Source organism: Hemiscyllium ocellatum, chromosome 7, assembly GCF_020745735.1.
Source record: "Hemiscyllium ocellatum isolate sHemOce1 chromosome 7, sHemOce1.pat.X.cur, whole genome shotgun sequence".
NCBI lineage: Eukaryota > Metazoa > Chordata > Chondrichthyes > Orectolobiformes > Hemiscylliidae > Hemiscyllium > Hemiscyllium ocellatum.
The window spans coordinates 48,898,870-48,926,865 of record NC_083407.1 but is presented as its reverse complement, the minus strand read 5'-3'; the positions used below and the strand labels follow the sequence as shown (position 1 = coordinate 48,926,865).

Genomic DNA, 27,996 nt, shown 5'->3' with positions numbered 1-27,996 from the left:
AATGCAGATAGTAATCTGAAGTTATATTTTAATGCAAAACAAATGCTACTGCAACTCTTGCCCGCATAAGGTCATTTATGGAGTTGACACAATGGGGAGCAGTCGTGTGTGGAAAACATTCACTGAATGACATTGAATTGAATAACAATAGTAAGTTATTAATTTCTGCTCACATGCAGTTGGTTATTTGTCAGAATGACCGCCCCAAATGTTTGTAATCAGATTGTACCTTTTGCTATTTTTATAGGTTTATAAAGTTCCAGGTGAAAGGGCATACCACCTCCAATCACTATTATTCAGGTTACACGTATTACATTAAATGCATTATGGCACAGTGTATACAGTTTCAGACTTTTCTCTGTAATGTGATATTCAAGACAGTAAAGCCCTGCTTTTATAGTAATTTCTAAAAAGTTGCAGTTTTTTGAGACACGTCAAGAAAAAAGGTGCCAAATTGGCAAAGGAGCTTGTGGGTTACTTATTAAGTGTTATCTTTAGAAAGCTGATGGCAGGGTGTTCATTTTCTTCTGAGCATTTACGTAACAAAAAATGAGTTTCTAAGTAAAATTGTTACGTGGCATTATTCCATTCAAGGAAGTGCTGGGAATTCACTCTCTTCCTGATCTGGTTTCCTGTTAGCTGGGAATTTTCACTGCAAATTCGGCAGTGTTGGTTGAAGGTCAGCTGTATTCTTGCTGCTTGAAGCAAAATCTGGAAAATGTTTTTGAGCTTGTATTTTCACATGAAAAGGGCTGTTCAGTTTAAACAAATTCATGCTTTTGCACAGCTGAGGTTTAGCCACAAATGAGAGTTATTTCGTAAACACATACTTTCCTTATGATGCTTCGATTCTCTTCCATATGTTTCAATTTTGACATTTTCTGACTTGCAGGAAACCAACTTGGCAGAATTCCAAAGGAGGGTTCACTGAACCTTTCAAAGAAGAAGTGGGAGTCTTGTGATTTAATTGCATCGCCCTCAAGGAATGTCTTTCGAAAATCCTATGAGTTTTTACCTCAGTCTGTTTCCAGTAATTTGAAGTTCCTGCTGGACACTTCGTTTGATACCAAGCTTTCAGACAATACTCAAGAGCTTTTATAGCAGCCCTCAACAGCAGTTTAGTCACCAGTCTGCCATTTCAAGGATATCAGCAACTGTAATATAAGTACCAGAGCTGGAATTTCACTGGTAACTTAACCGAAGACATCCTGTGTTCAGACACTATAGCTTACTTGCTGAGAGTATAATTTCTACAAAATATGGAAATTCAGTCAGAAACCAGAATGCTGGAGGAAACACAGAGAAAGAACATCTCAATTTCACCAAAATCCACACAAGAAATAGAATCAACCCAAAGTGAAGTTGTTAAGGAAGATCTACAAGCTGCTCGAAGGATTGAGAGATTTGCCATTCCCCTCGATGACCTGAAAATGCTGTTTGAGAGGTCAGACACACCAAAGAGCAAAAAGGTAACATATTCTTTGTACTGTACCATTTAATTACGGAAACTTACAGAGAATATTTGTCATTTTGCCTCAGTTTATTTTAAACATGAAGGCAATAATATAAATTATTTCAGGCAATTAGAATCTTTAAAACTGATTTTTAAAACATCCTTATGAATGATTGCCATCTGATGCTTTTGCGCAATTACATCCAATTTATTGATATTTTCCTATGTCTATTTGTTGCTTTAAAATAATTCAACTCATTTGGATTGGCATATCCAGAAAATTAAACATTATTTATACTTATGGCTTTGAATTAAACAATTATCTTTAAATTGCAACTATGTCCGAAATAGCCTAATCTTGCAGTTTGTAGCAGCAAATTTCACGGCATTTCAACTGAATGAAATATCAATTGTCAATAATTTATGCAAAATTAGCTAATAATTGTAAATGTAAATATTTCAAAAACTTTTATTGTCACTATGAATCACCAGATTAACAAATTTATGGAAAGAGATAGTCAGAAAACATTAACAACCAGCATACACCAGAAACACTAGCTTCATCCAAATATCAAGCCTGTACAAAACAGGCATTACTGACAGGTGGTAATGGCATTTGACATGATTTAACTTGCAGCAACAAGCACAAAACTGCACATGTATGCTGTGTAGATGCTGTAGATGGAAAAATGAGATGTCTGACATGTTACTGAATCACAAGAGATTCCAGGTTCAATCCTGTGTAGGCTTTGAACAATTTGGGGATGGTGGTGGGGAACAAGCAAAGTTGCCAATCATGACCATTGCATTTTGTTGGAAACATTCCTCAAATATGAAAACCAGGTAAAATCAGTTGGAATATGCCTTCTGATAACTAACACATTTTGTGTAGGCTTACATGTGAAAAATGTCCGCAGCCCAATTACAGGAAAGCTGCCAGTGCTCACATGTCTGTACTTAGCCTGAGTTAAAACTTGCACAAAAAAAATGCAGAAAAAAAGCGAAGGGAATAAAAGTAATAAAGAAGGTTGTGGTGCAATTCCAATCATGTTACATAGAGATCAGTAAAATGAATGTGCAATTTTGAGTATACATACCTGAGATCCCAATATGTGACGTAATTGAATAAAGTTTATTGTGATATTTTGTAGTTAATTTGATAAAAGTTGAAACAATTTCGGTTTTTTTATAACTCAACAGTAGGTCTTATTTGGAATATGAACTACTGGCCTTTATCCAGAGGACTAGATTACAAGGATGCAGAAATTATACTGCAGTTATACAAAACCAAGTTAGACTTCACTTGGAGTACTGTGAGCAGATCTGGGCACCATACCTTAGGAAGGATACGTTAACCTTGGAGGTTGACTGGACTTCAGGGATTATGAAGAGAGATTCTACAAGTTATGTCTGTTTTCTCTAAAATTGAGAAGGCTAAGGGGTGATCTGATCAAAGTCTTCAAAATAATAAAAGAAAAGACAGGTTAGATAAAGGTAAACCATTTCCACTGGTTGGGGATTCTAGAATAGGGGCTATAATCTGAAAATTAGTGTCATACCATTCAGAAGAGGTGTTAGGAAACTCCTCTACACACAAAGATGTTTGAAACTCTCTTCCACAAAAGACAGTTGATGTTAGATCACTTGTTAATTTAAATCTGTGGTGATAAATTTTTGTTAAGCAAAGTATTAAGAGATATGGGCCAAAAAGCAGGTATATGAAGTTGGGCCACAGTTCAGCCTTGATCTCACTGAATGGCAGAACAGGCTGGAGGAGCTTGAATGGCTTACTCAAGTTCATATGTTCTTGAAAAATGTGTTCTTAGTGATATGCACCAATACCAAACCCCATCAAAACATGTCAAAAAGACAGCGTAAACTCCACTTTTTCTTACTTTTAAGACAAGTACCAGGTGTTGCATTCCAAATACCATTTGATTTGTCGAACTATTGGGCTTGAAATAAAATGTACTTTATTCATACACTATTGTTAAAATGCAGACAAAATAAAAGAAAAGGATTGGCTGAACTGTAACTCTATCAAAATACTTAACAAAATAATAAGCTACTCACTAACTGTTCTAGTATGGTAACACCCCATAAGCACACCCTTGGCAAAGACAAATACAGTAACATAAGTTGTCTCACATGAACTCTAGCAGCAGGAAAAGCATTCAAGCTTTTGCCTGTAGCAAACAGAGAGAGAGAGAGAGAGAGAGCGAGAGATGTAAGAGCTTTCACAATCTCAACAGCTAAACTATAAAATCCTAGTTCTGTGGGAATTTGACTTATCCATTCAGGCTGCTTCTGTTGTTCCAACTTTGAAAAAAGCATCCACAACCTCACAAGCAATGTACTTTATTATCTTGAAACATTATTATCTTTATCATCTATACCTCCATCTCAACCTCTGTTTGTAAAAACAACAGAACAACATACATGGATGTCAGTATTGATCAGTCAAGGAAGTGAACATGCTGTTGTTGGGCACTGTGCTATGTTAATGTCACATCTCTTAAAGCCTTATTATTGCCACTCAGACACTGCCTTTAATGGTTTATTTAAAAGGGAATTAAAAAAAGAGTGGTAGTTCTGAAGGTCATACCTAGCTTATAAAAAGACATTCATAAGTTGAACATGGTTCCACTCGAAAAACATAGGGTCATGATCTCTAGTTTCAAAATATTGGAATGAATGAATGATGTACTTTTATTTTGTAAAGTTTGAGCATAAAATTAACAAATAAGATGGAAGACTTTGCTCTCATACAATGTAGCATAGATTCCCCGTGGAAATTGTTAATTCAGATTTGATTAACTCTTTTGTGTCACAAGTTTGCATTTGCTTAGCAATGTTTTAACAAAATAATTTCAGGTGCTTGAACAAGGGGCCGAAATATATGAAAGCTGAACAGAACATTTAATTGTAGTCATAACACCACTTTCCTGCTTATTCCCCATAACCATTTATTCCACTGTTAATCAAAAATCTGTTCCCTTCAATCTTGAATATATTCAATGACCTCTATTGGTCTCTGGAGAAGAGAATTCCAAACACTGACAGCTCTCTGATGAAAAGTATTCTCCTTGTGTCTGTCTTAAGTGGAAAACCTCGAGTTTTGGATTTCCCTATGAGGACAAACATACTCTCAACATCTATTCTGTGAAACCCCCTCAGATATATTTGAATAAGACCATCACTTATTCTACTGAACTCTAATTAGTAAAGGCCCAAACTGCTCAGCCTCTCCTTATCAAGAAAACAGCTCCCCCCCCCACTCCCCGACCAACAAAAAGCACTTACTTTGCCATTCCATGGATGAAAGGCAACATAAGTAATTCTGCATGGTTCATACTGTCAATTAAGACAATCCTCCCAACCTTTGTGTTCCATTTGCCTGGCCCTCTCCATCGCCATTTTGTGTATGATCTTCCCCATGAATTATTTTATTTAACTCATAATCTCCTAGCATTACCCCCTGAGTTCTGGGCCTATAGAATGGCCTTGGTGAAAACAAGGACTGCAGATGCTGGAAACCAGAGTCTAGATCAGGAAGGGCTTTCCTGATAAAGGGCTTTTGCCCGAAACATCAATTTTCCTGCTCCACGGATGCTGCCTGACCTGCTGTGCTTTTCTAGCAACACTCTAATCTAGACTATAGCTTAGCCTTGTCAATCATCATGTTGCACTGTTTAAACTTAGCCAAAGCCAGGATGATGGTGACTGTCCATGTTCTCCCCCACCCCACTCCCATCCATGGTAATCCATGTCCTAGACTGCACAATTGTCTCTTAATCTTATAGATATTTTCTAATCTGTTCAGAGATATTACTACATACCTCTTGAACAGGAAAGACTTGAACACAAGGCTCCTGGCTCAGAGGTATGGACAATTATCTCTGCACCACAGTCCTTCTCCCAAACTTATAATTTAAGTTACCACCCTTCACAAGTATTGTCCTCTCTGCATGCCATTATACTGCCTCCAACGCCCACAACAAACTTGCCCAACTTTCTTAATACAGAAAATGATGTGCTTTAACTTTCAGTGAACAGACCCCAGTGCTGACCATGTCCCATCTCACTGACTGACTTAGAAGAACAGTCCCAACTGATTAATGACTGGACTCCTGACTGATACCTGTATAGTTCCCCAACTGACATATGAATCCCCTGACTGGTTGCACAGTGGGGTCATTGACCATGGCATGTTCCCTTGAATGTAGTAACATGAATACCCTGACACAGTCTTTCAAATGTGTACATATGCCCAAACCCCTGGACTGACCTTGAGAGAATGTGGTGACACCTCTTGACTGATGACCATTCCTCAAATGCACCGACAACTACTCTTATTTGATTTTAAGACATGCCATTTGGTTAAAGAACAGCCAATACATGTCTCCTCTGTGAGCTGCTGGAACATGGTGTTATTGTGACATTAAGAAAGTACAGCACCCAACAATAGTATGTTTACCTCCTTGACTGATTATTACTGACATCCATGACTCTGCCTGGCATACATTCAAATAATACAAGGCAAGACAAGGCAGAGCAGAGATCCTGTGAGACAGGTTGAATAAATGGCAAGTGGGAGCCACTGGATACTTGCTCTGACTTCTATATCATGAAATATCATCATCTAGTTGCTGTCTGTCAGATGACAGAATAGGAAATTGTAGAAAATGAGACAAGATTAGATGAAAATGAGATAGAACAGTATAGCACAATACAGGCCCTTCAGTTCACGATGTTGTGCCTACCTTTTATTCTATTCTAAGATCAACCTAACTTACACACATTTCATTTTAGTCTCATTCATATGCCGACTCAAGAGTTGCTTAAATGTCCTGAATGTATCTAATTCTGCGACCATTGCGTGCAGTGCATTCCACGCACCCAACACTCTCTGTAAAGTATCTACCTCTGATATCTCCCCTAACCATCCTCTAATCACATTAACATTATGCCCCATCATGATAGCCATTTCCGCCATGGAAAAGGTCTCTGGCTATCCACTTTATCTCTACCTCTCATCATCTTGTACCTTTCTATTAAGTCACCTCTCATCTTTCTTTGCTCCAGTTAGCAAAGTCCTAGCTCCTCAACCCTTCTTCTTAATACATGCCCTCCAGTCCAGGCAGCAACCTGGTAAATCTCCTATGCACCCTTTCTAGAGTTTCCACATCCTTCCTAAAATGAGTCAACATGTGTGGTCTAACCAGGGATTTATAGCATAAACGTGGGCCTTTTAAACTCAGTCTCCCTCCTAATGAAAGTCAACACACCATAAGCCTTCTTAGCAACCCTATCAACTTGGTTGGCAACTTTGAGACATCTATAGAGATGGACCCCAAGATCCTTCTGTTCCTGCACACTGCCAAGAATCCTGCCGTTAGTCCTGTTATCTACATTCAAATTCAACCTTCCAAACTGAATCACTTCACACTTTCCCAGGTTGAACTCCATCTACCACTTCTCAGCCAAGCTGTGCCTCCTGTCAATGTCCCATTGCATCATACAACAGCTCTCCACATTATCCACAACTCCACAAATCTTTGTGTCATCGGCGAACTTACTTACCCATCCTCCTACTTCCTCATCCAAATCATCTTTAAAAAATCACAAAGAGTGGAGGTCCCCAAACAGATCCTTGTGGAACACCACTTGTCACTGAGCTCCAGGCTGAATACTTTTGATCTATCACCATCTTCTGTCTTCAATAACCAGCCAATTCTGTATTCAGACAGCCAAATTTCCCATATCCCATGCCTCTTTAATTTCTGAATCAGCCTACCATAGGGAAAGTCAGCAAATGGATGATCAAATCGATATGCAGGATGTCCACTGCTGTACCTTCGTCAATGTGTTTTGTCACATCCTCAATGAATAAGGCTGGTGAGGCAAGACCTGCCCTTCACAAAGGCACACTGACTATCTCTAAGCAAACTATGCATTTCCAGAATAATCCTAAATCCGGTCCCTCAGAATCCTCTCCAATAATTTGCATACCACCAACATAAGACTGACTGGTCCGTAATTCCCAAGGTTATCTCTATTCCCTTTCTTGAACATTTACCACCTTTCAATCAACTGGTAATACTCCAGTGGACAGTGAGGACGCAAAGTTCATTGACAAAGGTACAGCAATCACTTCCCTCCCTTTCCTGAGTAACATTGGGTGTATCCCATCTGGCCCAGGGGACTCATCTATCCTCATGTTTTTCAAAATTTCCAGCACATCCTCCTTCTTAACATCAACCTGATCAAGCATTTCAGCCTGTTTCATGTTTTTATTACAAACAACAAAGTCCCTCTCATGAGTGAATACTGAAGCAAATTATTCATTAAGGACCTCCTCTAAGTCCTGCACTCCAGGCACAAGTTCCCTCCACTATCCCTGATTGACCCTACCCTCACAATGACCATCCTCTGGTTCCTCACATAAGTGTAGAATGCCTTGGGATTTTTCTTAATCTTATCTGCCAAGACTTTTTCATGCTCCCTTCTAGCTCTCCTAAGTCCATTCCTCAGTTCCTTCCAGGCTAATTTGTAATCCTCTGGAGCCCTGTCTGATTCTTGCCTCCTCAACCTTAAGTAAGCTTCCTTCTTCCTCTTGACTAGATTTTCTACATCCCTTGTCACTCATGGTTCTTTCACCCTTCCATTCCTTCCTTGCTTCAGTGGGATAAACCTATCCAGCATTCGCAGCAAGTGCTCCCTAAATGGCCTCCATGTTTCTGTCATGCATTTCCCTGAGAATATCTGTTCCCAATTTATACTTCACAGTTCCTGTTTAATAGCATTGTAATACCCCTCCCCCAATTAAATACTTTCCCATACTGTCTGCATGTAAATTAATGCAAATAGGCCTCTCAGCACTGAATAGTGAAATTCTCATTTTGCGGGTGAAAAAGTGAACACTTTTTTCTTGAAGTAGAGATTCTCCTTTTAATTACCTTGCCACATTTTCTCAGCTGACTTGTCATTGCCCACATCATTCAAGGGCTGGGAAACATCAGTCCAAAATCTTCATCTTCTGAACTAAGGTCATTTATTACGATTGCACCGATCTCATTCTTTATTAGCAGATTAACCTCCATTTCCTTTCCTCCCATTCTTTAAGCTGTCAACTATCACTGACTATTTAGGATCAACCTCTATTGCCACATCTCCATAATGGCTATTATGTCGTATTCATGTATTTCCATTTGTATTTTCAATTCAACCATTTTCTTGTGACTTCTAGAAGCTATTAAGTACAGAATATGTATTTCTGACTTTTTATTGTTTTTGCCTGTTTTGATCTTATTTGCTTGTGAAAGATTATGTTTGTCCATTCTGTCCCTTCCTGTCACCCTCTGGTTATCATGACCAAAATCATTATCCTCCACTATCATCTTATCTTTTCTCTTTCATTTTCCAAATTTTCCATGAAATGAACCCCCTGCATTCACCCCACTATATAGTTTGAAAACTTCTCAGCACTAGCTATATGATAGATGAAGATACTTGTACCAGCAAGGTTCAAATGAAGGTTGTCCCTCTTCCCCCAGTTCTTGTGCCAGTGCCTAATTAATGAAACAGATTTTTGCCACACCAATCTTTGAGCCACACATTCAAAGGGGAGCCAAACAGTAATCAGTAATTAAATATGCAGCTGGGAAATTATACTGAGATAGTGTTAAAGAGAGACCAAGGAAACTTTTTTGAAGCAAAGATAAATATTTCAAAATTGCTGGAATATGGAATGAGGAAGTCGCAGAGGTACTTTGACATTTAACTTTAATATTTAATAAGTACAGGCAGTTCTTCTATATTGCGATGATGGCGTTCTTTTGCGATCTCATCCTATGTAACAATCGTGCAATAAGAATCGCATTTAGAGTGATGGCAATGCAATCGCGTTATTGCCAACACACGTTGTACAAGATTATATTGAGAAATGGTCTTCCCCTATTTGTCGATTGCTTTACAGCCAATTTGTGTTGATGAAATAGACATTATAACAGAACGACTTATATCTAATTTGGAATGTCAGCAATAAGAACAACTAAGTACAGAAATTATTAAATGTTCAATGATGATTTTGAAATGTCTGGAATCATAGAAATGTCAAGGATGAAAGCTGAATAATCTAAGTTAGAAATATAGCAGCTGATGAGTTTTGTTTGAAGGTTTGTGAAGAGCAGAGAGAAATTTTGAAAATCCAACATTCAGAAAATTAAGTAAGTATTTTATAATCATCATAGAGTAAATAATGCATGCTCATGGATTAAATATTCCTGACAGGTCAAATGACGCTTTCTCTTTCTGTCTTTTTTTATGAGTTTATATTACAAGTTTACTTGCTGTCAAATGATCACACAGCATATATAGAATAGGTTCCACTGTCGGCTGTTGGTTCCTCCTACCTGAAATAGGCACCACATTTAGCGGAATCATGGCAGAAGAGACAAAGACGGACAATGATCTTTATTATAAGGTTTTATCCACATACCATATGGCTCTTATACAGGAATGCAGTGGAGGCCAAGCAACCATTGTTTAGTTTTCTCTGGCCTCAATGCCCCACATGCAATTTATTTCAACAGTTTCATGCTACAGTAGAAAAATAGACAATGCGAAACACATGTAAATTTATGAAAGTCTGATATCTAAAAACATGTGTTATTTATCAAATGCTCACTTCTCATCAGAATTTGTATTGCAACAATGTGATTTCTATGAAGGCAAAAATTTTGGATAAAAACTTGGCATTGCAATAATATAAGTGCAGAAATCAAACACTACAAGATACAATGTCCAGGCTAGATTTCCAGGACAGAATATATAATAAAAATAAAATTGATAAGCAACCTTTCTAACATTTGAGAGTTGGGATGGCAATGGGCAGCTAAAATTTAAAAAAATGCTCTACAGCATTACTCTTATACACTTCAACGTTGAAATTGAAGTAAGTAATTGTAATGCAATTTAAAAAACTTTTTTCATGTTTTATTTCCTTTTAACCACCCCCACCCCCAGCATACACTTGTATAAAAAGTTATTTCCCTCCTCCTACATTTACCTTCAAGAAAATGCAATGGACAGAAGTAAATGATTTTGCTAATATTACAGAGGATGATTTGAGGTTGACAAACATCCAAGTGTAATTTTCAGTCTATCAGTGCTCAAGCTGGAATTTTATTTCAGCGTTGCAACTGTGGTTGTCACAATGTAAATTGATGATAAACGAAGTTAACTTTTGTAAGTGTGATGCATGACTCTTATGAGAAATGTAAAATGAAACCATTTGAAAATAGCTGGCAAAATCCTTTTTGTGAGAAAGACGGAGACCAACTATTTTCACAGTCTTTAAAGTTTATTATTCTTGGCTTTGTGTGGACCATTACTGTTTTATGAGCAATGTGTGCTGACTTTTATTGTTGTTGAATAGCAGAACCTTGTGGAAAAAATGAGTGAATGTGTGTGACTTACATTGCATCTCAGCTCACAGCCTCCCAGGAGGAAAATCAGAATCCACTTCCTGCACTTAATCACCCAATTCCTACGGTAGCATATATGAATTGCATTAGCAATGCCAAGGGCAACAGCATTAGTAATTTTAATTTTATACAACCTCTCCATGAAGAGGAGGAAATTTATCAGTAAAAGCACAAATTCTATTCAATTATTGCAATATAATAAAATTTTATACAAGTGCTTGCTTGGTTTTCAGTTCAAACCAGTTTTTGATGAGTGAGTTTTTTTGTCAATTCAAAACTCACTGACTGCAACAAAAAAAAGAGATATTTTAACTCATGGGCCTCATTTAAATGACATAAACCAACATTCCACCCATTGAGCTGTAAATTTGTATGGGCCAGACCACCCGCTAAATACTGGGTCTCTGGCCCCACAATTAAAGTTTATTAAAAAAGTGCATTTACTCTTGGGTCACATCTGGCTTCAATTCAATGTCTTAATCTATTGGTATGCCAGGAGGCTGATTGCGATTACCTCTCAGGCAGCCTAGGAAAAATTGCCTAGTAAGAACATTATCAGATCCTAACATTCTTGTGTTAAATAAACCTCTCTGGCCCAGGCCTCGTCACATTACTGCTGGCTCTGAAGAGTGGTGGAAAGTCACAGTAGGTCAGTTCCTGGTGACTCCAGAGCCAGTAAATGATCTGGGTGGTTTCATTTCTCTTCCGGCAGGTGGATAGGGTTAAGATCAGCTCAATAGATGTATTTTGCAGCACACAATTAATCAAAAAGCGATATATCTGCCCAAAATGTTCAGTGGCAGGTTTTGTTTTAGATTTGTTTAACCACTGTCTTCAAGTGTAAGATGATATTTGACAACCAATATATGTAATGAAATTTTATTGGTTAGGCTTTTAAACAGGCAAATCCATTTGTTCGACACAGTGAGGAAATATATCAGTGTTTCTGTAGGAAAGGAAGAAAGCATTGCTTATAATATAATGGAAATATCAGATAACGCACTTCAAATGTTCCACACACAGCAGTTGTGTTATGAAATGTACACCCATGTCCTTTGGAACACAAAGCACCTAACTTTAATGATTGCTAACTTGCAAATAATTGCTGGTAGACCTCTCCCATTTTTGTTTGCACATACGTACTTCAAAACCTTTTGTTTCTACCAAGAGGGAACTGCAGTTGGTTGTACAACCATGCTGACTCATTTTCTATTCTGGTTGTAGCTTTATTTTCAACTTGCTTAGGTTGTAACTGAACTTGTAATCATTCTTGGATGCTAACTCACTATTTTACCATTTGAGATACTGAATAGTTAAGCAGGTGATATATAGAAAGTAACATTTCTGTGTTTGTTAAACTTAAGTAAAAGTGTCAGCAGATGAATAAGTCAAGTCCTACTTGGCAACTTTCTATCACCCACACCCCACAAGAAAATAAAGTAAAAAAAGCTGGCAACATAAGAGAAAAAAATTTTATTTTCACTTAGAAAATTACAATGGGTCATTATTCATTAACCCACACAGTATCATACATGATAATTTAAAAGCATATACTTTACACTGTGTTTATGAGCTTAATGGAAGAGTAGACTTGAAAACATCGGTAATGAGGCATGCATTGTATGGAGAGGTTTTCTGCTAAACATATACTAGTGGATGTATTTCATTGCATTTTACAGTGAAAGCTTTCTTGATGATTCCTTCTCTAGTACAAGCTAGGAATTTATTTCAGTCTCATTCCAAATCCATACAAATCTGATCTTTTTAATCAGAATCTGAACTCCTATCTGAATTCCTGCATGATGACCCCTAAAGTATTTGACCTCTTGTTGCTTTCTTATCTCCAGGTCCTGGCAGATTGCTTATGTCAGTGAGTTTTCAGGGATAGCTTAGAACCTCGTTCCCTCTTAAAGCCTATCTCCATGACAAGGTCAATTACATGCGCCTGATAACTAGCCAGAAAAGTTGATTAACTATCCTTGAGACACAAACTTTGTTTATCATGGAAGCAAAAGTTTAGAGGATAACAGTTTGCAACTGAACATTCTCAACACTAGCCTGGAACTTTGAAGACTAGCAGCCTGACAACTGTAAGTTCAGATGTTGTTGCCTTTGCCTCCAACTCTGAACACCTTGAGTGTTTTTAAATGGACACCTTGAGTGTAAAGCCAATCTAAATGCATCCAAGTATTTGCAAAAAGGCTGGTGATCACAAATTGAGGTATGTAGATATGGTTTGACCTCCATTCCCAAGATGTGGCTACAGGATAACTGAAATTGGGAATGGAATATCCAAGGATATTTGGCCATGTGCTTAGGATGCTTGAGTTCCAACTGCCAAAGCAAATCTTCTCCATTCAGTTCCAGAAAGGGATCTGAAAGAGAGCAGGACAAAGAAAACATTTCAAAGACTCCTTGAAGGCTTCCTTCAAGAGATGCAACATAAATGTGCAAAGATGTGCTGATTAGGTGAATTGGGCACGCTAAATTGTTTGTAGTGTGCAGGGATATGCACACTAAGTGAGTTAGCAATACGAAATGCACGGTTATGACGATCAGTCAGGGTGGCATGCTTTTCAGAGGGTCGATGCAGACTCAGTTAGTCAAATGGCCTTTTTTCACGTGGTAGGGATTCTATGATTTGATTTGAAGATAAATATCAATGCATAGTAGATACTCATCCAAAAGAAACTGATTTGGAACAAGCTCCTGTTTGAAATTATACAATTCTTTGGCAAGAGAAAGTAAGGAAAAGAACCTGAGAAAGGAATGCTAGTGATTTCAAGCTCCAATTACACCTCCTGAACATATCTATCAAATGAGTGGTCAGAGATGTACTCTTGGATCAGGCTCATCAGTCATGCAAAGACCCAGAGAACCCACGACCTTTGACACGGAATTTCCTCGGTGCACAATCCTACACATTAGTGATTGTCAATAATGATATAACATTTAGGAAGGATAGCAAAAAAGGGAGTCTGAGTAGCACTCCTAGTTGAGAATTCAGCACATTGTGAAAGAGGATCTTCATTCAAAGGATCAAGATGTCAAATCAGTTTGGGTGGAACTAAGAAACTGCAAAGAGAAGCAAACATTGGTGGGAGTTGTTTATAAAACACCACACTCCAGTACTAATGTTCAACGTGGTATAAATCAAGAAATTAGAGACTATACTCCCATAGTAATAACTGTTTTCAGTGATTCAGAGGTTGAGGATTGCTGAAAAAGGACACTTTTCGTTAAAGGTTTTTTGTCTTGCATCAATTCTACATCAATTGATTAAGAAACCTTCTCTTGGTGAAAAGCTTATTGGGCTTTGTGCAAAGAATGGCAACACAAATTTAATGCTGTTAACATGCTGTCTAAATAACAAATGGTAAAAACTGCAAGCTAATTTAAGGAAACTGCTTTGCTTGTTGTCCTTTAAAACAGAACAACAACTGACAGCAAAATAGGACAGGTATTCTAAAAAGCAGCATTCATTTAATTGTAAATGTGTACTTTTATTTATAATTGATTTTATATTAACACAGCATTTCTTTAAATCAGGGCCGTGTGAACTTGATATTAGCTCGAATGTTTATGTAGCATAGTTCTGATTGATTGAGTTCCGTGCACTCACTTGAATATGAGTAATTTTATCAGGAGTCCCATTTTCAATAGAAGGAGATGTTGTGGCCTTACAAGTAATATGTTGATTACTGTGACTAGTAGAATGGGTGGAGAATGCTCACCAGTGATTTCTCTACCCTCCTCTGTATTTGTTAGCTCTGGACTCTCAGAAATATTTATTCTGGTTTGCTCCATTTGCTTCTTCTTGATGACATTAAGTGAAGATTTCTAAATGTATATGGAGTACATTCAGTGGTATACCAGTGTTCCTCCTGATTTTACTCTCAGCATTATGAAACAGCCTGCCTGATATCCAATTTTCAATGATATAAAACTACCTCCAGTTACTGGAGCCCTTGCCTATAGACCCCATTACAAAATCTTGCCACCAATTTTATCCCGCTTCTCAATATTATGCCATAGTCTCAGGCTGAACCAGACTGTTTTCCAACCACAATGCTGTATTTGAACCTGAGCTACTTCTGTCTCCTGATTACTCACCTCTGTAATCCCTAAAGCAGTTCACTACTGAAAATTCATCACTTCATCTGTCATTTCCAAATAAGTCTATCTCCCATCCTCCATGCTCTGTATATGTCAGCACACCAGAAATGTTGTCCATATTCCCTCCCTATTTCAGTACCTGCTCCATTTATACAAACTACTCTAAAATCCCCAATCCTCTGACTCTACCTTTAGTCCATCTCCTCTATTGGCAGTCTCAAGCTCAGCATTCATTTTTACTTAAAGTCCTTGAAAAAGAAATTAAATTTGTTAAATAAAAGATTGACTATTGTTCTTTAATAAATTATGTCATGATGAGGTGAGGAGGAAGAATTGACACCTTTATATTTAACCCCCTTTTGGTTGATTACAGAAAATATTTTTACTTCATTTTTGGCATATAGCTACATTTAAACTTTGTTAACCAGATCAAAAGTGAAGGAGAGCCAGTTCCAAAGTTTGCTTGCGTGAAAGAGAATAGAGTTTTAATTATATTAAATCCAGGGAAAGTAAGGAAACATGATACAAACACAGAGACAGGTTATAAGCTTAAATGAAAGGTAGGAGGGATTGTTCAGCACAGAGTCTTCGAGTCCTTCAGTTGACCTTTAGTCCATCTCCTCTACTGGCAATCTCAAGCTCAGCATTCATTTTTACTTAAAGTCCTTGAAAAAGAAATTAAATTTGTTAAATAAAAGTTTAACTATTGTTCTTTAATAAATTAATAAATTATGTCATAGTGAGTTGAGGAGTCCCAAATGTTTAGTCACTATCCTGTTTCCTCAGCATTTGCAACATTTGCAGACGTCCCTGAGTTCTCAATGTATAGTTGTTGTTTCAGGTTGTGTTTTCAGTTAGCACTGATAGTTTAGCTTGATAAGAGAGAGAAGGGTAGAGAGAATGTCTTCTAGTTCTTGCTTACTAATCCATTTTTCCTTTTCCTAAACTGCATTTTTGGTGATTCATGTATATCTCCTGCTTTGTGCATGCATTGATATTTACACAAAAAAATTTTAAAACCTGAACAAAATAAATTAAGAACTAAAATGTAAAGAATAAGTACCTGATGTCAGACACTCATTAAAACCTACTACTCTCTGACTACCTGTCACTATTACTCCTTCATAAACTTTAGATCAAAATTTGTTAGATTATGTTAATTTCAAAGAGCTTTGTGAAGCTTTACTCCATTAAAAGTGCCGTAAAAGTTGTCTCAGCTAAACTCATAAAGTGTAGCACTAAGTTCCCCCTCTACCCCACCCTCCCAACAGACACAAAAATAAAGAAACATTATTTCCTTGATATGGTATGACAAACTTCCTCTGATAGGAGTCATTGTGCTTCTTTACTAAATGATAATGAAAAGGATCGGGGTGAACAAAATTCTGATAAATTATGGCAAATATATTATCAGTCTTATTTTCTAATTCCATGATTTAAATAGGAAGATATAAAAAGAAAGTGGCAGTAGATATTTTGCTTTTATGTAATGGATTAACATAAAATTTCTAAATACACATCTTTTGAAATGTGGGTGGAAACCCACACAGACTCAAAACGAATGTGCAAATGCCACACAGACAGTTGCCCAAGGCAGGCATTGAACCAGGTCCCTAGCACTGCGAAGCAGCCACTGTGCTATCATTTAAGTCACCAATTATCCCTATTGTTAGCCAGCAAGCCCCAATAAGTTCTCCATGAATGTAATAGGAACTATAAGTAAAACACATGACTTTGAGTACACATATGCAAATGTGTTGCTGGTCAAAGCACAGCAGGTTAGGCAGCATCTCAGGAATAGAGAGTTCGACGTTTCGAGCATAAGCCCTTCATCAGGAATCACGTTTCGAGCATAAGCCCTTCATCAGAACTCTCTATTCCTGAGATGCTGCCTAACCTGCTGTGCTTTGACCAGCAACACATTTGCAGCTGTGATCTCCAGCATCTGCAGACCTCATTTTTTACTTTGAGTACACATAATCTCTTTATGCAGGGAAGACAATTTTATTTTATTTAACTTTGAGCCTACTGGGTTTTCTCACCATATCCTATTAAACTCAATACATTAACTACTTCTCCTGCCCCTTTGGTATCCCACTCATTTAATTCAAGCCCCAGCTTACCACATGCTATTGTCAAAATAACTTGCCATTCACCAAATGTCCTGGAATTGACTGGCATTCCTGGCACCAATGCCAATCTTAAATACAGGTTGTGCACCCAGACTGTACAGCTCCTGAAATTTGCCCTGGACATGGCAGACAAGACAAAATCTGTGCCTGTCTTTGCAAGAATGGATCTGGAGATTGTGCTAAATAGGGTGGTGTATAGACAGGATGTCTCTTCTTCCAGGACCACCAATGGAGGCAATAAAACCAGACCATCGCAGAATAATGTAAGGTTGTGACCTGGATAAGTGCAGTCTCGATTGTCTATAGAAATGCACAGCAATGCACAGAAGATAATTATTGATCTTCTCCACTCTGTCAACATAAGTACCACCATCTTCACTTCAATACTTCAAACTCACTCTATTGCTGCTACACCCCCCCCCCCCCACCCTACCCCACTAACCTCTGCCACTTTCACCAACGCCTGCAACATTCTCTCTCACTCACTGGGTTCAACCAATCCTAGACAGCACTAACCCTGCCTACCCCCTTTGCAACATACTCGCTCACTCAGGACAACCTCCCCTCCTAGGTGAACATGAGTACTGCAGATGATGGAGATCAGAGTCAAGATTAGAGTGGTGCTGGAAAAGCACAGCAGGTCAGGCAGCATCCAAGGAGCAGGAAAATCAACATTTCAGACAAAAGTCCTTCATCAGGAATGACACCCCTCCCCTCCTAGACCAAATGTAATGGCTGTGCCATACACTTTCATCTAATGTTTTACATGTCTCTCTCTCTCTCATTTCTAAAGGAAAACAGCTCAGAATAGGACAGAAAGAGTAAGGATGAATTGTGAGCTTCTGACCTATAGCTCCTTACCTCTTATGTGGAGACCATCCTGGCTCTGACAACCCTGACTGGCTGACTATGATTTCCAAGATTCTGGACTAGTTTCAGATATTGCCATTGGAATATGGTGCTGGGACTGTCAAAACTGAAGGCTATATCCCTTGACTTGACTGAAGCCTGCTGACAACTATGACAAGCTTCTGCCCTTGTATTTGTGCTAAATAACATGACAGAACAGAAGTAATATGAGCCTAGTATCTCTGGCTGAGGGGGCAAAATGAAAATCAGTAAGGCAATGCAAGGTAGTAATGTGTGAGCATCTAGGTAGGCTCAGAATGAGCAAGCACTGTGATGGTGAGCAGGGCCTGGAGGTGCAGTCTGGTCCAGAACTGGTTGCATGTCCATGAACACACAGTGTCCTTCTGGAAGAAGTGTGATGATAACTGCTGGTGCAGCTTGAGGTGCAGTGTTAAAGTGCAGCAGAGTAAAGTAAAAGGATTGGAGATGTGCTATGATGGTTCTTAGAGACTGACATGTCTGATGCCAATATCTGAGTCCATGGAGCGTCTGTGACCGGTGCCCATGGAGAATGCCCTGAGGTGATGGTCTTCAACATGGAGGCTCCTTGTAACCAATGACTGGCTAATAGTGCCAGGTATCCATTCTGATCTCTATGTTCTCAGTGTCTGGCTTGCTTATCGGATTTTGGTAAGATAGGAAGCTGACTATTAATAAGGTGAGTTGTGGTGTTAATAAATCATATATCTAGCTAAAATACCTCTTAACTGATAACCCTGCTGCCTAGCAAAGACACAACAGATGCAACAAGTTGTTCCTGATGTCAAGATAGATCTTTGCTGGATTCCTCATATGATTCTGCCACAAATCACACTATTTACCCACCTTGCTCAAGCCCCTATACGATTTCACCACATCAGTGAAAGGGGGAAATAAGCAAGTCAGAGGAACAGAGTTCTGAATGACCAATAAAAAATCTATCTGGGATTTTTCAACAGTTCTTAATGATTCCTTGATGTTACACTCACAGTAATTGTCAGTTCACTGTTTGGTTGGTTGGAGACAAGGGGTCATTTTCTTTTCCCAGTTATTAAGGTCCCACCTGATCTTTGACATAAATCTGGCTTGGTTTTGGACAGAGTTGAGATAATATACAATCAATCTTTCCAGAAATTGTTAACTTAAACCATTCAAATTATTAATAATCAAGAGAGTTAAATATCTTTTTCATATAGGTCATCAGGACATTTAATAACAAATAACACATGTTTAAGCTGACAATTTCTAAAAAAAATAGCAAGCTAGCATTACAATATTTTATATTAAGCTGTGGTAAATGTAATGTATGAACAACTTTAAAAGCAGTATGTGGTCCAATAATAAAATGGCTCAAGTATGAAGGAAGAGATACATTTATTTCTCTCTAATTAAAATGAGGAACATCATAATGCTGGGGAATAACAATTGATCGATTTCAGACTATTGGCATTATGCCTATTTTCCAGGAATCTAAGCATACAATTTCTGGGGAGTGTACACATGCACAAGTTGTGACTAAACTTTGCCTCTGACTTTATTGACAAACTTTGAAGTCCAGGTGTCCAAGGCCCACAGCTGAGTAATGTCCAAACAGGGTGCTGGATACCTTTCCAAAACTGCATTATCTGCACGTTATGAACAGGATAATAATGCCTACCAGCCCAAACAGCAGAAGGAAGGAAGTATGGTCACTATAAAAATGAAAAGGAGCAATATTTCTGATGAAACTTGAAAATCTTTCTGAGGAAATATTGATTTGTGTATATCTCAACTCTGTCCAATTTGTAGCAGATCTAGGCAAATTGTCAGCCATATTTTGCATTTGCAGTAAATGCTGACTTTAGAGTCCAATTGAAATACAAGGCATTGGCCAATATTTATTATGGGTTTTCCATAAAATATTAAAACACTCAAAAATTCTGTCATTTAGACAGTAATTGAGTTTAATCAGCCAATTGCAAAAAATTATAGAATTCTTCGTTGGTGCCAATATTGCTGTTCTTTCATGTTAAATATCCATAAACATGTATGTTCAAATAAAAAAAAATTGATTTCTTTACATTGTTAGTTTCTTTGACAAGTTGCATTTGTTTAATTTTTTTACAGAATGGTAACAATTCATTAAAAAACTGCAGTGTAGTTATACCCATTTCACAAAAACACTAAGGCTTTAATGTAATTTTAAGAGACGACTACAATCTGTAAATACTGTAAAATATGGTTGTTTTCTTATTTATGCTGCTAAGTTATGCATTAAGTTGTTAATTTTAAATATGTGATAAGCATATTTTTTGCTGCATTTCATCATCATGAACAACATAGTGTCATCATGGCTGCATCAAGAAGATTCGCAATGAACCAATCTTCTTAAATTTGTCCAGGTATAATAATGTAGCTAAGTAGGCATAGCCTCGAGGAATTGAAATGCTTTCATCTCAACCATGGTTGTAAACCACTCATGCTTGCATTCTTGTAATTATGAAATAAGAACAGAACAAACTGTAAGTACGCAACAGTTTCATTGGCATTTCAAATGTAGACTACACATTATTTCCAACCTTTATTAATTTTATTTTGGAATTACAGTATTTACTTGATTACCTTTTATTGTTTAATGCAATACAGTTTGTGCTCTTTGCACAGGGGAGGCAATGGTGTAGTGGTATTATCACTGCACTATTAATCCAAAGACCCCGGTAATGTTTGTGGAGCTGGGTTTGAATCCTGCCATGGCAGATGGGAGAATTTGTGTTCAATACAAATCTGGAATTAAAAGTCTAATGCTGATTGTTGGGAAAAACCCATCTGGATCACTAATGCCCTTGGCCTGCATGTGACTCCAGACTCACAGCAATGTTGTTGACTTTTAACTGCCCTCTGGGCAATTAGGGATTGACAATAAATGCTGGCCATGCCAGTGACACCCTCCTCCTGTGAATGACTTTTTTAAAAATTGGATGTGACAGAAGAGACGCTATACAACCATGGTTGAGATGAAAGCATTTAAATTCCTCGAGGCTATGCCTACTTAGTTACATTATTATACCTGGACAAATTTAAGAAGATTGGTTCATTGCACTTTAGTTAATTTGCGAATCTTCTTGATGCAGCCATTATGACACTACGTTGTTCATGATGATGCAATGCAGCAAAAAATATGCTTTATGTCCCCAGGAGGAGAATAATAATTGTGAGGGCTGCAACCTTGGATGCCATGGTGCTGCTCCCAGCATCTACCCACTCCCACACATGCTGCAATGTCATCAACAGGCAGAGTGGTGTCAAGAAACCCTTCCAACGTTGGGCCATTTGAGACACTTAGGTGGCCAATTAATGACCATTTAAGAACTAGGATTTTTCTTGTGATAAGGTCCACACCAAGATCTTTTCATACACGTTTTTTTCACCCCACCCCACCCTCCACCCTATCCATCTTAACCACCTTGCTGTGGCTTACTAGGCTGGATTTGATGAGATCTCAGATTTTGTTTAATCTGAGCTCCATAAGAACATGCTTTCTTTGGAACTGGTTTTAAGATGGATCATTTGATTGTCAGACAAGCCTCTCTTGCCAGATAAGGAGAGCAGTCCTTTCTCAAGACAATAAATAACCTAATGGTCATTAAGTGGCTGTGCTGTGACTCAGCCAATGGAGTGATGGAGATAATCTTGCAACTAGATTTTACATCCAAAGTACCGTTCTTGAAGAAAGTTCTGGAAGTACTGTTTAGCAATAATCCAAACCAGTATAGGTTTACAGGGGTACAGAGTTGGGGGTGATTCACTGGAGATCTCATGGAACCATCAAGAGCTCTATAAGAACACAGTGTGTTATGCTGCAGAGAGTAACTCATTTGCAGCATTCCATGGAGAGTTCATACTTACAATGTTTTTGCATACTATCATTCCTCTTTTACATCAAACTTTTAAAAAGATTTCTGTCCTATCTTAAAGATAAAGTCAGCAGTGCATGAAATTCTTTGCTCATCTGGTACATGCTCATTTGAAGGTGACACACATCAGGCATCTGAAGTAGTGCTTGAGGGCAAAGGTTTTCCTTGCTATGCTACAAAGGAGAGAATGTGAGGTTGGCAGTACTCATGGACGTTTTGGACTGGCAAGGTTTAATCAGTGGTTAAGGGAGTTGTGGAGTGGGGGAGGGGGGGTGGAAGAAAGGTTGCAGAGTGGTGTTAGGAGCATAGAAGAGTGGATGAGGACTCCAAGGGAGGACAGAGGGTGGCCTTGGGAATATGAGAGTAGGAGGGGCCTTGCCTTCTGTGTGCAATGAGGAATGTCCATGAAAGTAAGAAAGTTGATGGGTTTAAGGGGTGGAGTCAGTACTGCCCAAATGTGTGTCCATTTTAGGATGTTGGTGAACATAGTCCTTACAAAGCTCTGAGATCATCCAGACCATTTCAATTAAAAGAACACCCATGCTATCTTTGTGTTCTTACGTTAATGGCAATGGAGTTGGACAGGAAAGTTGTGACTGCGGAACCTCATTGTTTAACCAGGAGACTGTTTTATAGCCCATGAGTAACTGCAGCATTGTCAGCCAATAGCAGATTTCACTAATGACAAGCTTTTCCAGCTGTGTATTCATGCGTGTCCCACACACACTTTCGACTTTAAATTTTAATTGTAATCATTTCAGAAATGGGACAACGTAAGAGAGTGAAAGTTGCATGTATTTCTAGTTCTGGTGTTGGAAGCGCTGCACCACTAATAAAATCCACCCTGTGTTTTTCTCTTTTGCACAAAATTGTAACCAAAACAAAAATAATTGAGACCAGATCACTCTATTTAAAATGACACTAAGGGAAGACATCTGTGCCTTGCTCTTGATGAAGCATGATATTTTAGATTTTTCTCTGAAATATACTGATAAATTAAATTTCAAGTAGTCCTGTGTTACATATGAATTTAAACAATGAGCAATGCAACAGAGCTAAAAAGAAATACTGAAATGGAAGAACAATGAAACTTGAAAAGGAAACTTGAAGCAATAAATCCCTCAATAAACTTAATGTTATATGTTAATACAGTGAAAAAAATGCATTCTTTAAAACACATCTGAATATCAATTAGTAACTTTTAATATAGAGTGTGCTTTTCGAAGGACTATGCTTGTGTTTGTAAGTTGTTTAAAAAGAATAATTTTAAACTGGGTCATGGTTTCATAAACTCTCCAAGGTCAACACGTTTATAAATCATTACATCACTTTGGACCAGTAGGGAGCACAAGGCAGCAATATATTATTTTCATGTAGAAATAGAAAACCTGGGCATGCTGTTGGGTAACATTTATGGCCTTAGACCAAATGATTATTCTCAGAGGGCTGCTACATTTCAATGTTATTTTCATTTGGACTTAAAATTTTAAATAAAAGCTATAAAACTTCAATTGTGTTGAAAAATCGCTTTGCACAATTGTGTTCAAATTATATTTCGCCTTCTCCCTGTAATAATTATTTATTGACCGTAGGATGTTCCGGGCAGATAAATCAAAGTTAACATTTCAGGTCTGGTGACCCTTCCTCACCGGATTCAAAATGTTAACTCTGATTTATCTTCCCAGTAGGTCCTAAGGTCTATATATAACTCTGATTTATCTTCACAGATGCTGCCAGACTTGCTGAGATTTTCCAGCAACATCCATTTTTATTTCTGATTTACGGCATCCACAGTGTTTTCGCTTTTTATTTAGAACCTACTTGGAGGTGTTTGTGTTTCCTTTCCCTAATTTTGCGCAATTAGGATAACAATTACAAAATAAACACCTTGTCTCTTCACAACTGCTCCTATTTTGGCTCAGGCCTTGAAATGAGTGGCTAAGGGTGTCAGTGAAAACAGATGGGTGTCACATTATTGTTTGAACATTAGGATCCTATGAAACATATATGACCCTGATGTTATTTGGCTGAGTAACTTTGAGCTGTGTGTAAGCCTCACTCACCAAACAATGAATGCATCCTAACCAGCATTTGTCAAAGGCTGGAAGTCATTTCAACAAACAGCATGCCTTTTGATATATCTGTCTTCCAGATGAACAAAAGATCTTATTCCACCAGCAATACAATATTTTTACCCAACTACTTGCTTTTTCCACTCCTGCGAAAGGTTTGAGATTCTGCTTTCTAACTTATTGGTTTATCTCCTCAGATAAGTTGCCAGCATCCATGCATCTGCTTGCACCCAATGAGCTGTTGGAAATGCATGGGCATCTTATCCACTAAATGTAAATAAGGTCTGACTGACAAAATGAGTCAAGCCTTTACCAGAAAGGGTGCAAATAGGGGAAGAAAATATAACTTGTAAGAATGACAAAAATGCAATATAGGCAAGTAAATTGGGAAAAAGAAGTACTGAAATAATCAGAGCTGCATCATTGTATATTGCTGCCCTCTGATGACTGGGAATCTGTTACTATGTGGGTGTGGCCATTTTGTATTTTCTCATATTACTGGATTTTGTAGTTGTATTAATATTCGATATCATAGAGTAGAGTCATAGAGAGGTACAACATGGAAACAGACCCTTCGGTCCAACCCGTCCCTGCCGACCAGATATCCCAACCCAATCTAGTCCCATCTGCCAGCACCCAGCCCATATCCCTCCAAGCCCTTCCTAGTCATATACCCATCCAAGTGCCTTTTAAATGTTGCAATTGTACCAGCCTCCACAACTTCCTCTGGCAGCTCATTCCATACACATACCACCCTCTGTGTGAAAGGGTTGCCCCTTAGGTCCCTTTTATATCTTTCCCCTCTCATCCTAAACCTATGCCTTTTAGTTCTGGACTCCCTGACCTCAGGAAAAAGACTTTGTCTATTTATCCTATCCATGCTCCTCATAATTTTGCAAACCTCTATAAGGTCACCCCTCAGCCTCCGAACCTCTAGGGAGAACAACCCCAACCTGTTCAGCCACTCCCCATAGTTCAAATCCTCCAACCCTGGCAACATCCTTGTAAATCTTTTCTGAACCCTTTCAAGTTTCACAACATCTTTCTGATAGGAAGGAGACCAGAATTGCACACAATATTCCAACAGTGGCCTAACCAATGTCCTGTACAGTCGCAACATGACCTCCCAACTCCTGTACTCAATACTCTGACCAATAATGGAAAGCATACCAAACGCCTTCTTCACTGTCCTATCTACCTGTTACTCCACTTTCAAGGAGCTATGAACCTGCACTCCAAGGTCTCTTTGTTTAGCAACACTCCCTAGGACCTTACCATTAAGTGTATAAGTCCTGCTAAGATTTGCTTTCCCAAAATGCAGCACCACACATTTATCTGAACTGATATGCTCTTCCAGCACCACTAATCCAGAATCTGGTTTCCAGCATCTGCAGTCATTGTTTTTCACTCTATATAGATCACATCTACTGCTCTGCCCTCATCAATCCTCTTTGTTACATCTTCAAAGAACTCAATGAAATTTGTGAGACATGATTTCCCACGCATAAAGCCATGTTGACCATCCCTAATCAGACCTTGACTTTCCAAATGCATGTACATCCTGTCCCTCAGGATTCCCTCCAACAACTTGCATCCACTGACGTCAGGCTCACTGGTCTATAATTCCCTGGCTTGTCCTTACCACCTTTCTTAAACAGCGACACCATGTTAGCCAACCTCCAGTCTTCCGACACCTCACCTGTGACTATCAATGATACAAATATCTCAGCAAGAGGCCCAGCAATCACTTGTCTATCTTCCCACAGAGTTCTCAGGTACACCTGATCAGGTCCTGGGGATTTATCCACCTTTATGCATTTCAAGACATCCAACACTTCCTCCTCTGTAATATGGACATTTTTCAAGGTGTCACCATCTATTTCGTTACTTTCTATATTTACCATATCCTTTTCCACAGTAGGTACTGATGCAAATTACTCATTTAGTATCTGCCCCATCTCCTGCGGCTCCACACAAAGGCCACCTTGCTGATCCTTGATCCTATTCTCTGCCTAGTTACCGTTTTGTCCTTAATGTATTTGTAAAAATTCTTTGGATTCTCCTTAATTCTATTTGCCAAAGCTATCTCATGTCTCCTTTTTGCCCTCCTGATTTCCCTCTTAAGTATACTCCTACTGCCTTTATAGTCTTGTAAGGATTCACTCGATCTATCCTGTCCATACATTACATATGCTTCCTTCTTTTTCTTAACCAAACCTCAATTTCTTTAGTCATCCAGCATTCCCTATACCTACCAGCCTTCCCTTTCACCCTGACAGGAATTTACTTCTCTGGATTTTTGTTATCTCATTTCTGAAGGTTACCCATTTTCCATCCATCTCTTTACCTGTGAACAGTTGCCTCCAATCAGCTTTCGAAAGTTCTTGCCTAATACTGTCAAAGTTTGCCTTTCTCCAATTTAGAACTTCAACTTTTATATCTGGTCTATTCTTTTCCATCACTATTTTAAATCTAATAGAATTATGATCGCTGGCCCCAAAGTGCTCCCCCACTGACACCTCAGTTACCTGCCCTGCCTTATTTCCCAAGAGTAGGTCAAGTTTTGCACCTTCTCTAGTCGGTACATGCACATACTGAATCAGAAAGTTTTCTTGGGCACACTTAACGAATTCCTTTCCCTCTAAACCCTTAACACTATGGCAGTCCCAGTCTATGTTCAAAAAGTTAAAATCCCCTACCAAAACCACCCTATTATTCTTACAAGTTTGTTTCTCAATTTCCCTCTGACTATTAAGGGGTCCATAATACATTCCCAATAAGGCGATCATCCCTTTCTTATTTCTCAGTTCCACCCAAATAACTGCCCTGGATGTATTTCCAGGAATATCCTCCCTCAGCACAGTTGTAATGCTATCCCCCTAATCAAATATGCCTCTCCCCCTCCTCTCTTGCTTCACTTTCTATCCTTCCTATTGCATTTGTATCCTGGAACATTAAGCTGCCTGTCCTGCCCACCCTTGAGCCATGTTTCTGTAATTGCTATCTATCCCAGTCCCATGTTCCTAACCATGCCCTGAGTTCATCTGCCTTTCCTGTTAGGTCCCTTGCATTGAAATAAATGCAGTTTAAATTATTAGTCGTACCTTATCCCTGCCTGCTCTGACCATTTGACTCGCTTCTGTACCCGTCTCAGATTGATCTCTTTTCTCACTATCTCTCTGGGTCCCAGCCCACCCCCCCCCCCCACACCCACCTTACTAGTTTAAATCCTCCCAAGCAGCTCTAGCAAATTTCCCTCCCAGTATATTAGTCCCCTTTTAATTTAGGTGCAAACCGTCCTTCTTGTACAGGTCATTTCTACCCCAAAAGAGATTCCAATGATCCAAAAATGTGAATCCTTCTCCCATACACCAGCTCCTCAGCCATGCATTCATCTGCTCTATCTTCCTATTCCTGGCCTCACTAGCTCGTAGCACCGGGAGTAATCCAGATATTACTACCCTTGAGGACCTCCTTTTTAAATTCCTGCCTAACTCTCTGTAATCTCCCGTCAGAATGTCAATCTTTTCCCTGCACCCTCTCTGAGACATCCTTGATCCTGGCACCAGGGAAGCAACACACCATTCTGATTTTTCGCTGCTGGCCACAAAAACATCTGTCTGTACCTCGGACTAGACAGCCCTCTACCAGAATTGATCTCTTGGAACCCGACATGCCCCTCATTGCATTAGAGCCCATCTCAGTACGAGAAACTTACCTGTTCATGCTACATTCCCCTGAGAATCCATCTCCACTGACATTTTCCAAAACAGCATACTTGTTTGAAATGGGTATAGCCACAGAAGTCTCCTGCACTAGCTGCCTACCCCTCTTACCTTTCCTGGAGTTAACCCATCTATTTGACTGTATCTGAGACTTTCCCCCTTTACTATAATTGCTATCCATCATATCTGTTGCTGTTGCAAATTCCTCATTGCTTCTAACTGTCTCTCC

At 38.7% G+C, this 27,996-nt stretch overlaps 1 protein-coding gene across 1 annotated transcript in view; it reads left to right on the top strand.

Annotated features, from left to right (window-relative positions):
- The first annotated feature begins 832 nt into the window (after nt 1–832).
- xirp2b (xin actin binding repeat containing 2b) overlaps nt 833–27,996 on the top strand; it is a 103,611-nt gene continuing 76,447 nt past the window's right edge. The window contains exon 1 of the mRNA XM_060827755.1: nt 833–1,469. Within this exon, the coding sequence (XP_060683738.1) occupies nt 1,260–1,469 (210 nt within the window). The 5' untranslated portion in view covers nt 833–1,259. The remainder of the gene's footprint in view (nt 1,470–27,996) is intronic.